Genomic DNA, 13,087 nt, shown 5'->3' with positions numbered 1-13,087 from the left:
CCTTGGGGGAAGCTGTACTATCCAAGTGACCAAGAAAAAAAAGATGAGATAGACCTCTTTATGTCATAGTTGCATCTAAATAGGTACTTTTGAGCTCTCTCGTCGGGTTTGGTACGGCGATAACAGGGTTACATTCTGGGCGCCGATAAGAGGTATGTTTTGGGTTAAGACATATTGGTATTACTGAGGCGGATCGGTGTTCTGGTACATTTCTTTTGACTGCAGGTCATGCTGTATGTTGGGCTTACGGTTTACCTGGTGAGGCTTGTTTCGACTACATGGTTAGCGGGCGGTGGTAGATACTAACTACTAGCTACTAGTGGGGTGGGGTTTTCTTAAGGAGGGTCTGCAGTGTATGATAGAATGTTTTGGTATGCTGCGTACTTCGAGGGTGAGTGCTTGTCGTTTGCAAAGTGGCTGGAACCACCTTTGTTTGTGCTTACGGTGTCATAGCCTGTTATTAATCACAATACGAAAGACAAACAATGATTCGAGGAAAGTAAGCCGAACAGAGACAGAGGTATATGTATGTATATACTACCCTCGCAGCAAGGACTTCTACGCGGTATCATCATAGATCAAATCATCTACTGCATCAGATATGGAGGTTTGTCGGGTCCAGTGACTGATTACCCAAATGGACCGAACATCTCCTATTTCGAAGGGAACTAACCCATTTGGACCGTCGAGTCGAAGTTTAAGAAAGGAGACCTCATTCTGCACGAGGTATAGACCCCTCGTGGGATTGACGTGTAACTTCAGACTGCATGAATGGGGTAAACCATGGTGGGCCATTATTGGCCGGACGAAACTGATATGGCTGGAATTATTGGATCAACTAGCAAGTAATAGTGACCATGACTGGTCATGCGAGAGTGACCTCCCTAGTACTATACGGGGTTTATCTCGATTCATCCTTATGTATGCTATTTATAAAAGAAACTAGTCATCAACCATGAACGCCTGGGGTCGGTCACAATCAGGTGTGTACGGTAGCGTTGCCCTTGCTTTACACTGCGTCGTTCTCATGATCCGGATGACTCGACAAAGGATATTGATATCCTGTTGTGCTACATGCATGGGGCTCGGATATGATAGGTATATCGTTTCTGCAGATGGATCATGTTTGCCCTTGAGTGCGATGAGTTTGAAGTTGGTGAGGTGGGGGGGAGCCTTGGATGCACTCGAGAAGGCGTGGAATGTGTTGGAGGGCTGACTCATCCTGGTAGGTAATGAACTAAGGAAAGTCAAGTACGTAGTTGACAATACCCAAAGTTGGTCCTGTTGAGTCCAGCCCTGGGTTTGTAACGCCCGCGGTCAAGTTTGTTCCAGTCACTTTGCGGATCCCGCGAAAAAGTCATGTGACGTGCAGAGGTCTTTTTTTGGCTTCCCTTTTTTGGTCACTGGGTCAATCATAGTCACCACAATGAGAAATCGACGAAGTAATCAGGATCTTCAGGGTAGGCACTTGAGTCTTGCACAGACAGGCTTAACCAGATAAGACCTCCCAGACTATTCAGCAGGTGGAGTACATGGTGGTACATGGTCTGTGGTATCAAGGTATTATTACGCGATAGTGGGGAATGTGAGTTGGCTTCCGGATCGAATCCTCGATGCCTCCCGGCGGTTGAGCCAATGATGGCGGATGCCAAGATTTAAGTGTGCTCCACCGTTGGGTCTGGACAAACTTAGTACTTTGTTACGGTCATTTACCACCGGTGTTCTTCAACTTGGTCCCCAGGAATAGAAAGAAGGTTAGAAGTGAGTGATGGGTTAGAAAGTGAAGAAAAAAGGGATAGGCCGGGGGATCCTTATGGTTAAGTTAGGCTCTCGTAGAGGGATCGCTGCCATGGGAAAGATTTGGCAGCATGTTCCCCCCTTAACTGGGTCTGTGTGGCCGCCAAATTCTTGGAATTCAGCAAGTGCAGGAGGACGATCCGTACCGGTGATACGGTAAGGAGGTAAAATGGGCCGTTCATGGGCACGTGACAGACCGCCTGCCTGTCCCAACCGGCACTTTGCCTTCTTCGAACTCCTCCTCCCCGTTTCTCTTTCCTCTTCTTGTCCTGAACCCAAACCCTGCGAAGCAAACGCGTTACTCGATTTGGTCATTCTTCCTACCCCCTCAAAAGCATCATTCCTCTTTGGGCATCTGTCTTCACTTCCCCCAGATAATCCCCATTACCTGCTTCTTGACTTTACTCTATTCTTTTTTTTCCTCCCTTTCCTCGCCGTTCTACCCTTGTTCCACCATGGCCGACATCACTGCCGTCGGTGAGGAGAACCCTTCTCCTACCCAGGATGACCTGCAGCAGGCCGCCGGTAACGGCGCCGCTGACAACCGCGGCACCAAGCGTTCTCGTATGAGCGCCGACGACGACGACGATGATGATGATAAGCCCGGTCGCGAGCGCAGAAAGATTGAAATCAAGTTCATTCAGGATAAGTCGCGTCGCCACATCACCTTCTCCAAGCGGAAGGCGGGTATCATGAAGAAGGTACGTGCTTGTCGCGTCTCCATATCCTCATTGTTTCTTTGTTTTCTCGAGCGTTCGCCCGGTCATTCCCGTTTGTTTCAGTCCAATCCACCTCTTTCATTCGCGTATAATTCAATTGTCATGTGCATGGACCCTCCCCAAATCGCTGACGATTTCATTGCGGTCGCAAAACAGGCATACGAGCTGTCGGTCCTCACGGGTACCCAAGTGCTATTGCTGGTCGTGTCTGAGACGGGTCTCGTCTATACTTTCACCACCCCCAAGCTTCAGCCATTGGTGACGAAGGCGGAGGGCAAGAACCTCATCCAGGTGAGTGCATCGGATCTACCCCCGGTGACGTAAACGATGTGCCCGAACTGACATCTCTCATAATAGGCCTGTCTCAATGCCCCCGATCCTACCACCAATGAGAACGGTGTCGAGGCCGGTGATGTGCCCACAGAGACACCAGAGGACGTCGCCGCCCACACCAATGTTAATGCCCAGCAGCAGAACATCCCTCGCCCTGCGGGCATGCACCCAGGTTACATGACCAACGAACAGCAGCAGCAGATGGCCTACTACCAAAACCTTCAGCAGCAACAGCAAGCTGGTGGGCAGTATCCCGGAATGCCCGTGGGCAACCGGATGCCGCCCCAGCATCAACCCACTGCATAAACGGTGGTCTTGATTCTGCGTAATATGTCCTCAGAAGGCGCGGGATCCAGATGTTTGTTGTTTCGCGTCTTCGTTAACTTCGACATGTGCACCTCCGCACTCATCGGCCTTCCTTTGATACCCAGCGAAATCTGAATTCTCTTGCCCTGCAATTGACGCTCTAAGCGCGGTTTCCGTCGTATACCAGCAACCTAACCCGAACACCAAAGGTGCCCTAACTTGTAACCTGTGTATATCATGAGCCGTTGATTCAACGTTGAGGGGTCTGCGGCACTGTTCTCGTGCTCGCAAGATTCCATTCTATTTATTCCGAAGTCATCCAAGACCAAGGGTTAAAACATGAAAAGACAAAAAAAAAATTCAGAAAAAAAAGTTCAACTGACGATGAAACACGAAGGATGCAAGCGCTTGGTTCTGGGCTCCGAAGCTATTAATTGTTTTCTTCACGTTCATCTAATTATCTGCTAGACGACAAGTGGAGGTGGCGGTGTTACTGGTGCTTTTCATCTCTTCTCTTTACTCCTGGCGAAGTGGTTTTACAGTGTTTTTTATCCATAATTTGTGTTTCAACCCGCTTTGACTAATTTTCGACTTATTTTTATCTATTTCCCCCCTTTGCGTCGTGTGTGTTCCTTGCCTATGTCCCGGTCAACACTGGTTGATCCGACCAGTGAAATTCGACTGCTCAGGGAGCAGTACCCCAGGACACGCATATAGGAATCGGACACACGAATCTTCTTGCTTTGATTTGATTGAGTAACTGATGCGATATTATTGGACTGGGTTTCCCTTCACCGGGTAGGAAGTATGTCTCATGTATGGTACGGAGAAAATTGGAGCTCTTTTTTTGCCTCATTCTGTAACTGAACAAACAAGGGTACAATACTCCTACGCATAATATTACTTATTTCCACTGGATTTCGGTCAATTGTTTCAATCTCGATCTGCGGTTCAACCGGACGTCCATTCCAAATACTCAAAAAGAAAACCCAGAGTCAGGAAAGTCTACCACCAATCTAGCTAATCCAAGGTATCATCGTCCACGCTATATGATATAAAAAGAGGGAACAAATAAATAAAAGTAAGGGGAAAAACAAAACCAAGTCTGTCACACGGATAGCCAGTAACATTCCCCGAATCCAGAGAGTCACTCAACATGCCAGCCCTGATTAGTCCCGATAGGAGATTAAACCCAGACAAATATGGATATAGGATGGAATGAACAGTGTAGGCTGTGTCTGGCTGTGGTTTATAAGTAGGCATAAAGGTATTGTGATGTAATATACAATGGGATATGGGGGAAGGTCAATCTTTCTTTCTGGTAACGGTGATTATCTATCGGGAGGAGCGTCCGGGTTGTGTTCGGGATCGTCGTGAGTTCTTTGGTCGCTTTGCCGTTGACTACCGGTTAGGCGAGAGAGATACCGTAGCTGGTTCGCCATGCGGTTCCTAGAGCGCCACTGCTCGTGCCTGCGAGGGGCGTTGTGTCTGCGCCGGTGGGTGGTGGTGGTTCACGGGAGGATGGAGTGTCGGTGCGGTTGTCGTGGGTTCCGTATCCGAGGCCAGAGATGTCGAAGAAAGAAGGCCCGCCGGCATAGATGCGCCGTTTTTGGGGCGCTCGGCGGTTGTCGGGGGATGGGGCTGAGGTTCTTCGTTGGTGGCCGGTTTGGCAGACGGATGGGCGGACTCTGCGGGGGTTCCAGGTTTGGTGGCTTAGGGGGGTGGTTGATGAGTGGCGTTGCCCGCGCAGGGAGGCGTCCTTTAGGGTGATGGACTTGGTTTTTCCTCGTGGTCGGGTTTGAAATGGGTCGGCAGAGAGACGTTTGAGTAATGGTGTCCGGGAGTCCGAGTTAGTGTAGTCAAGATCCGAGTCGTCGAGCTCCGCCCAAATAGATGCGGGTTCCATGTCCGCGGAGCTCCCTTGAGGGGTGAGTAGAGGTAAGCTGGGGGTTCGCCGGTGGGAAGCTCCACGGTGAGAGGCTTTCCATAGAAGAGGTTCGCGCTCCCCGGTCTGGTTTTCTTCGTCTTCTAGTCCCATTTCAAGGGACGAGCAAGGGTGTTCCTCGACAACAGCCATTCCAGGGCCCAGTGCGGTTTGAGAAGGGCCGGCAACTGTTACAGCGGCATGGCTATCGATGACTTCTAATCTCCATGAGAGACACATCACTCCGCTTAGCAACACGAGAGTACCCAATGCGATAAGTCCAGCATGAAGTCCGGTCAATTGAGACATCTGGCGAAAGTAGATAAGACCGTCTAGAATGGCAATGATGTTATAAATGCAAAAGACAAACGGATAAAGAACACTCGTGCTGCACAGCTTTAGGCCTCGGTGTAGGTAGAAGAGCTGCGTGAGAGAAAGCGTGATCATTGCAATCAGAATTACCCATGACTGCCATCGGTTGAACTGATTCACACGATCCACGACCGTCCGCACAAGAAGTTCCACTGCTGATTTCGCCAAAAGCAAAGCGTGCGCCGATAGAATCCCGCTTACTAGTCCACAGCATAGCCCACGTATTAGCCGAGAACGGCCTTGGGTCAGTTGTAGGTGCGGCACATAAGAATGGCGGGTGCCCGAGTGTTTTGAACGAATTGGAGACGCGAAGTATTTCAGAAGTCTTGAACCAAGTAAGATGACCAGCACCATTACAGCAGTCCCAGCCATCCAAAGAATAAAATTCCAACGCTGGAGGAGTTCTAGGAGTTGATCGAGGCTGTGTGCAGGCTCCCCAATGGCCCCAAAGGTCGCTATGAGAAGAGCGCCGATACAGACCAAGATGGTACCTATGAGGGAGTATCTGGTGAACGCTTCCCCCAAAATCAGGGTTGCAAAAATCGTATTAAAGACGAGTCCGGACTGTTCATAGCCTTGTTAGCAAGGCTCTGGGGATCCGAGCAGGGGGAGACACTGACAGCTTGGAGAGTCGATAATACCGGAAGCGGAAGTGTAGTAATTTGTATAGTACTCCCAACGATGTTCGAAATGACGAACATTAGCATGCCCAGCTGTAGAACATCAGTACCACTCCTCGTCGAGTTCGTGATCCTCAGCATACCTGCCATCTTCGACGTTTGTATGGTGGCCGGCGGAGATCGTAGGGGTGTTTCTCGTCCTCGAGAATATGCGATTTGCGCTGGAGGGTCAATCCAATGGCTTGGAGACTGGTCGAAACCAGTCCAACAACAACTCCGACCTATCGCCGCAGTTCGAGTCAGTACATTGAGTACATTATATGCCGAAATATACCGGTCGTGGGGAAAACAGACCGCGACGCTCCCCTGTGGGGACAGGTCACCTAAATTACCCATCACGAGTATCTTCATGCATTGGTCGTTGAGCGGGGGACGGTAGACCAGACGCCGCAACACATTAAAAGGGTTTCGGCAAGATTCGAAGTACAGTCGCCATATTCTGAGGGGGGAAATAGCACGGAAGGGGCAGAGTTGGACAAGAAATAAATGGGATGCCCAGGACGATGTAGTTGAGACAAGTCGAGTGACCGGAGTGATCTCATGGGGTGCGGGCGGGAAGCCGTCTGGCAGTTCCTGAGGCGCCAACCTCGCTATGGCCAACTGACCCGATCGTCACCAGATCCGCTGCGTACAACCTCCCCCCATCCACCTGCTGCTTGTTTAGAGCTCTCCCCTCTCTGGCCCCGCCAACTATCTACACCGGTATGCATTCCTCCCACCCTATTTTTATCTTGCTCCATTCCATGATAGCTTCTGTGCCCCATCATCGTGGATTCCAATGCTGACTAGGTCATTGTCCTGACTCCCCCAGAAAGCACCTCCGCATCGGGAAAGCTTGACTTTCGCTGCCTCGTCCCTACGCCCTTCGACGCCCTCTAATACTGAGATTCTGATATCACCCGATATCGCTAGCCAAGATGTCGCAAAGCCATGCCCTTTCCGACGATCAGGTACGCTGCCTCCGAAGCATGAGATGCGTGTTATCCCCCGAGCTTATATCGTCTACGAACAGGTCGCGGGCGAGCTCCGCAAGATGACGGCCTTCATCCGGCAGGAAGCGCTGGAGAAGGCCCGTGAGATTGAACTGAAGGCCGATGAAGAATTCGCGATTGAGAAGTCAAAGCTCGTCCGCCAGGAAACCGCTGCCATCGACACACTGTACGAGAAGAAGTTCAAGCAGGCTGCCATGTCCCAACAGATCACCCGCTCCACCCTTTCAAACCGTACTCGTCTCCGCGTTCTTTCTTCTCGTCAGGAACTTCTTGACGGGCTGTTCCAGCAAGCTCGTGATAAGATCTCCGACATCGCAGCTAAGGATTCTAAGAAGTATGAAACTGTTCTGCAGGGACTGATCCTTGAGGGCCTGTACGCTCTTAATGAGGAGAATGTGGCCATTCGGGTGAGGGCAAAGGACAATGGCGCAGCTAAGAAGGCGATTGAGGGAGCGCAGAAGGTATTCAAAGAGAAGGTTGGCAAGGATGTTACTGTGGAGATAGATGAGGCCGAGCCTTTGCCAGAGGGATCGTAAGTCTTGTTCTTTGTTTCCGCTTTCGATCGTACTATATCTAACGTATGATCTGCAGTGCTGGAGGTGTGGTCGTTGTCGGTGGTCAGGGTAAGATCGAGCTTAACAACACTTTTGAAGAGCGCCTGCGGTTGCTCGAGATCGATGCTCTTCCCGCCGTGAGGGAAACACTATTCGGAAAGAACCAGAACCGGAAGTTCTACGATTAGACTAATACCTGTCCTATTATTGATTTTGCGCCAAGTCCGTTATCGCTGATTCTTGTATCTATGTCTCTTTGATTAACGCTCCGCGTGCGGAGAACTGCATAGCCTTGTCTACAGTCTCTTATTATCCTCCAGTAAAGTTTATCTACGCTTAAGTTATCCTTCAATGTGATCAAGTGGGAAAAGGCAGGGTTACAGTAGAGTCACTGGCTGTTGCTATCAAGATCACATCAGTCATGGTCCTCTTTTGTTATTAGATGATTTTAAGCTATCGGGTCATGCTGCCGGCTGGCCATTGTAATTAATAGTAGCTCCAGCATTTAGCAAGCCCTTGCACTAGAAGCCCTTTGACATTAGTTGTGATAAAGGTCGGTGTATAGCCTCGATATATTTCCTTGCGCAGAGAAAAGTAGATGTAGGCCCAGAAGGCTAGTCCTTGACTAGCCGTCATGGTGAAGCCCCTGGTTGTTGGGTCGGAGTTTCCGGGTCTTGTTTAATCTTGACCTTCCACGGGTCGAAAACTTTTTTGTTCTGGCGATCAACTCCATTCTCTCCGAATATTGATTTCTTCGGGCGTGGCTTGGTCCTGACAGAGTATATGATGCGGTAGTGCAAGGCTTCAAGGGCTTCCTTCGCTAGGGTCCGCTTGAGATGGGATGCGCCCGAATCCTCGATGGAGGTGAATATTCTCTTGATCCGGTCCGCGAGTACATCAACCTCGGAGTTGAATTCCCGCTCTGCGTCCTTGCTCGAAAAGTCCACGCCGGACCAGCCGGAATCGATAGCAATGTTTAGCACATTCGTAGTGGCCATAAGTTCTCCATAGTCGTACTCGGGTTGGCCTTTTGACTTATATCTCTTCACGTCAAATCGTTTGTCTTTCAGTACATCGATTATTCTTTTTACATATACCATCACGTCCGGCTCCTCGGTTAGTGGGGAAGGATCCTTGGTCAAGAACGCGACGGCGAGACGACATCGTAGCATCGCAATCCAGCTTGATGTTGGCAAGATGTGCGTCAAAAGACGGCTTTGGAATACAGGATCTTTGATGGTTTCATAGGCAGATGTGCACACACGATATACCTAGATTCGGCAATTAATATCCTTGCATGTTGTAGCACGGTATAGAGAGTCCCACCAACTTATCCGCCGTTTCTTCGGAGATACTCTCCAACACCGCAGTTATAGTCCGTTCCAATTCCGAGCAAACCATGGGGTCGCGAGTTAATGAGATGTCGAGCGAAAGGCGGAAAAGAATACTAAGGATGTGCTCTCTAGTCTCGTCGGAGAACCTATTAGAATGTTAGTAGCTGTTCTAGTATCATGCAACTCGACACTAACAGATCTGCTGCTCCACGCAGCAGGTTTAAGATGGACAGCAGAGCAGCGTGGTGTCGTGGTGCTGCTCGCAGCGAACTATCTGTGTTTTGTTAGTTATATAGAAAGAGCGGAAAGAGCAGAAACACAGACTAGCCTCACTTTTTGGAACTGCATCTGGAACTATAACTTCAGAGAACGTCAATGCCTTCTGGTTTGCACCCATCATTTGGAACATGGCGTCAATGCTTTCCGGTCGCACAAGTGACTGTATACGTTCTGCAGTAGTGTTCTTTAGGTGCTTCAGTATAAGGACTTCTCCCAATCAACAGAGGGCTTGACAAACCTTGAATGCCCGGCAATAAGCGTTCCTTAGTGTATCTCGAGGCTCCGACGGTACTGAAGGATGTAAGCGTAATGTTAACTCCAGGATTCGTGTCAACATACTAGAATTAAGCATCCACATCACTAACTCGTCAGGCAGGAGCCCTCTTGACAATGCGAAATCAACAGAGCCTGAGTGAAATGCTCGCTCTCTCGATTCAGTATCTGCGAACGGGTTAGAGACGGAATCCGAGACACTACATTTTTAAACGAACCTCTTAACACAGATAGACTCGATTTTGCTGCTATACAGTTCCGTGGAAACGCCGGAGGAGGAGCTAATTCACTGGCGTGGTCGAAGAAAAACCATGATTTCTCCATGTCAAATGCTTCCGTTCTCCGGACAGCATCAAGTAGACGTCGCAGCCCCATTTCGTCATTCTGGTCGTCGAGCGCCGATGTCAGAATACCTTCGTGCAACTGTTGTAAGCCTGGAGCTGCGTCAGACTTTGACGCGGCCTTTCGGGCATTCTCCTCTTCTAAAGCAGCCCTAAGCTTTGCAATGCTTGCCTCGGTCTCATTATCATCGACGGCTTGAGTAACAAGACTATCAATGGAGTGCTTGTACTTCGGAGCGGAAACGCGACTCAGAGAAAACCTTCTGGGTTTCACTTCATCTTTTGACGGCAGGGAACGCAAAGTCCTCCCGTAGCTAGAAGAATCATTGTTTGTATCCTCACTTGTAGAGGCACCATCTGGTTTCGCGAATTTCAGAAAAAGAGAGGTTGGATCTTCAAAGACCTCGCTTGCGTCCGTATCTTCACCATCGGAGCTAATTACAACTTCTCTTCCGTTCCTTACAACGCGCTGGGCTAAGTTGAAGCTCGGTGGTAATGCTGGGTCAGAAGCTGTGGGTTCAGTATTTTGAGAACTTGGTTGGTGCTGTGAATTTTCTGTGGAATCTGTGACAGAGAGCAACAATGACCGTTTCAACTGCAATGCTGGACCGTCTGGAGTTTGTGGAGATCCACCATTTGATACAAAAGACGACGGTGGTTCACTGAGGGGAGAAGACTGAGAACTCGCAGCAGGAGGTTCGCTTGGATCCTCGTACCGGGAGTCTCTGCTAGCTGAAAAATCTGGCCGTTTGAAATAATTCCTGATGCTGGAGCGTTGAGACATTCTGAAGGAAGTTTGATATGGACATTGGCCCGCATGCACGGCTTCCGATAGATACACATCTTAGCGCTAAACCTTGAGTGGGGAGAGGCTAGGTTCCGCGCTAGCCAATAAAATGACTTTACCTATTATGGGTAAATGGGGTACCAGCCAGGGGAGCCGGAATATACTTCGTACTCGACTACGTTGAAATACTAACTTGGCTTTGAATGAAGTTAATAGCTGCTTTTAAATCGTTCTAATTACTTGCGAAACTATCAACTTCCCTGGAGCAAGCTAGAGTCGGAAGTTCTTAGGTATACGGTCATTCTATGTGAAGCGCACTACCTATTACACCAAACCAGCTTTCTAGTACTGCCGACCTTTTCGGGCTGATTTTCCTTATTTCGGTTCTTTGGCTAATCCCAGTCCCTTTTCTTTGCTTGTTGTGTGTATACTCGTGTCTTTCTGTCTTGACAGGGGAGCCCTTTGTAAGGTTCGGTAATAACATATATATATCTTTTCTTGGACTATACAACATGACGATGATTGAGAACAGTTTGAGAGATGCGACAACTAGTTAATTGTATGGAAATGCGTATCTTATTCCAATTAGACTCACTTAACTATAGTATCTATGCCCAAGGCCACATGATAGATCTGCTCCTTGAGCGAGATATATGTAGTCAGTCCCCCAGTTGGTGTACCACATCCTCAAACCCCTTGAAATCCATGTTCATACAACAAAGAATAAAATAAACCTCGCTAGATGTTATGTATCCCTCTATATCAAAGTACTATAGACCCGGGAAAGTCCTTACCTGCATGTATATATACACCAAAGTATGCTATAAGGAAGAGACAAGCATAATATGTTCATCGATAAAGTATGACTGAGCGGTCTCTTGGCATAAACACAGACTACGGAGGGTGTTTTCTTGCCTCCTTGGGCAAAATGGAACTTTCTATTGAGATGCCATCTTCCAACTCTTTGGTTTTAAAGTGTCACTCTATACCTCATTATGATCTACCGGGCAGGAAAGGGGTTCAATATGTGACAGGGCTAAACTTTGAAAATAAGGTATAGGCTTGGCATTCAATTGAAGAAAGGATTAAATATAACCACAGCTGGAACGGAAGGGAAAATAAGTGTCAGAAGAAAACAAAAATAAGGGCGTTTAATTTCGATCAACACAAAGTTCGATAATGGCAATTTTTGGCAATAGTTTCTCAGTATTCAAAGCCAATTACTGCTTCTGGTAGAATTAGTTCCTTTAGGAGCTTCATTCCGACGCCCTACGTAACCTTAAAAGTCCCACCTTGCCGGAAAGACATCTCAGTCTTGAGAAACCTCTCCCAAGATACCTCCTGGTAGTACTTGCAGCAGGCTTCATCTGCTTGTGCTGCAACCGTAATGTAGGGAACGTACGGAATACTACTCGAATAGGAGGGGTATCGCCTTAGGTTACATTTCTGCCTAAGGGTATGGAGCATCTGCTCGGAACACCTACGGGGTACGGAGTACAGATGCTTGCACTCGACTTTTGTCCGGCCTAACCGTGCACTGCCCCCCTTTTTAAGCTGTGCATCGCTTATCGAGTCTGAAATTTTCCACCTGTCTTCTGTATCGGGAAAAGTTTAGGGGGTAGAGAAAAGTGCAGATCTGGCTTACTGTACACTTTTACACTTTGTTCCCCACAACAGTTCGCGGCCGATCTGACTGTTTGATGCAAATCCATTACACCCAACGACTCGAGATCCAAGATCCACCATGCAGTGGAAGTACTCGAAGACGGATTACTGTATGTTTATGTAGATTGACGCAGGCTCAGCTGGTTTTTGCTTATTCGATCGGATACGAAAACAGATTTTGACTTTCAGGCTCTTTTTTAAATAGAAAATCAGTATATGGTCGGAGGACGGACGTAAAGTGAGCCACAAAGACTGTATTTCGTGTAGAGTACATGGCACATGCATGCCCAGCGCTGGACTGACGTAGGCTAATTTTGCAGATTGTGATTTGCAGTGCACAGTACGGGTCACGGGATGCTACCTGCAGAAAACCGGTAGGCGGTGCGTATTGCCAAATATAGGTAGCAAATGGGAACGATACCCTACAGAGTAAAATCTGTCTAGGAGTAAAATAGATTCCTCAGGCTCCGTTTGATACCACACGGAGTACTACCTAGTACTTAGTAGTTACGGAGTACAGATGGGAGCCTCGCGTACACAGAAGTGAGTTTATCGGAACGATTTCGAGAACAGTTGGCGGGCGATCATCTCATCGGCTCACGTAACGAGCCAAAATCCACCGCAGCTACACGCAAGATGGAGCCACACCATACTGGATTCAGTAGTTAGCTTCTAAGGGCCAAGACGGGAAAAGGAGAGGGGTGAAGGCAGAATGATGGAAAAGGGGGAAA

The 13,087-nt window shown here is 48.6% G+C and overlaps 4 protein-coding genes across 4 annotated transcripts; 2 read left to right on the top strand and 2 right to left on the bottom strand.

Moving 5' to 3' along the window:
• Positions 1–2,051: 2,051 nt before the first annotated feature.
• On the top strand, positions 2,052–4,050 carry ANOM_009524 (MADS-box domain-containing protein; the record flags this gene model as incomplete). The annotated part of the gene is made up of 3 exons (XM_015554780.1): positions 2,052–2,498; positions 2,580–2,807; positions 2,874–4,050. Coding segments are annotated over 3 exons (942 nt in total), but the record flags the coding sequence as incomplete, so codon positions are not given.
• Positions 4,051–4,563: 513 nt separating this feature from the next.
• Positions 4,564–6,596, bottom strand: ANOM_009523 (DUF803 domain protein; the record flags this gene model as incomplete). Its single annotated transcript, XM_015554779.1, has 4 exons — positions 4,564–6,015; positions 6,072–6,164; positions 6,215–6,352; positions 6,426–6,596. Coding segments are annotated over 4 exons (1,818 nt in total), but the record flags the coding sequence as incomplete, so codon positions are not given.
• Positions 6,597–7,048: 452 nt separating this feature from the next.
• ANOM_009522 (H(+)-transporting V1 sector ATPase subunit E) lies at positions 7,049–8,094 on the top strand (the record flags this gene model as incomplete). Its single annotated transcript, XM_015554778.1, has 3 exons — positions 7,049–7,081; positions 7,144–7,655; positions 7,715–8,094. 3 exons carry the CDS (start codon positions 7,049–7,051, stop codon positions 7,863–7,865), a joined length of 696 nt encoding a protein of 231 aa, XP_015403642.1. The 3' UTR covers positions 7,866–8,094.
• A 215-nt stretch (positions 8,095–8,309) lies between these two features.
• ANOM_009521 (uncharacterized protein) lies at positions 8,310–10,688 on the bottom strand (the record flags this gene model as incomplete). The annotated part of the gene is made up of 7 exons (XM_015554777.1): positions 8,310–8,948; positions 9,004–9,157; positions 9,207–9,285; positions 9,336–9,474; positions 9,529–9,581; positions 9,630–9,731; positions 9,782–10,688. The coding sequence occupies 7 exons, from the start codon at positions 10,686–10,688 to the stop codon at positions 8,310–8,312; spliced, it is 2,073 nt and encodes a 690-aa protein (XP_015403643.1).
• Positions 10,689–13,087: the final 2,399 nt, after the last annotated feature.

Source organism: Aspergillus nomiae, assembly GCF_001204775.2.
Source record: "Aspergillus nomiae NRRL 13137 chromosome Unknown contig00321, whole genome shotgun sequence".
Classification (NCBI taxonomy): domain Eukaryota; kingdom Fungi; phylum Ascomycota; class Eurotiomycetes; order Eurotiales; family Aspergillaceae; genus Aspergillus; species Aspergillus nomiae.
Note: the sequence above shows the minus strand (reverse complement) of the source record. Positions and strands in the feature narration are given on the sequence as shown.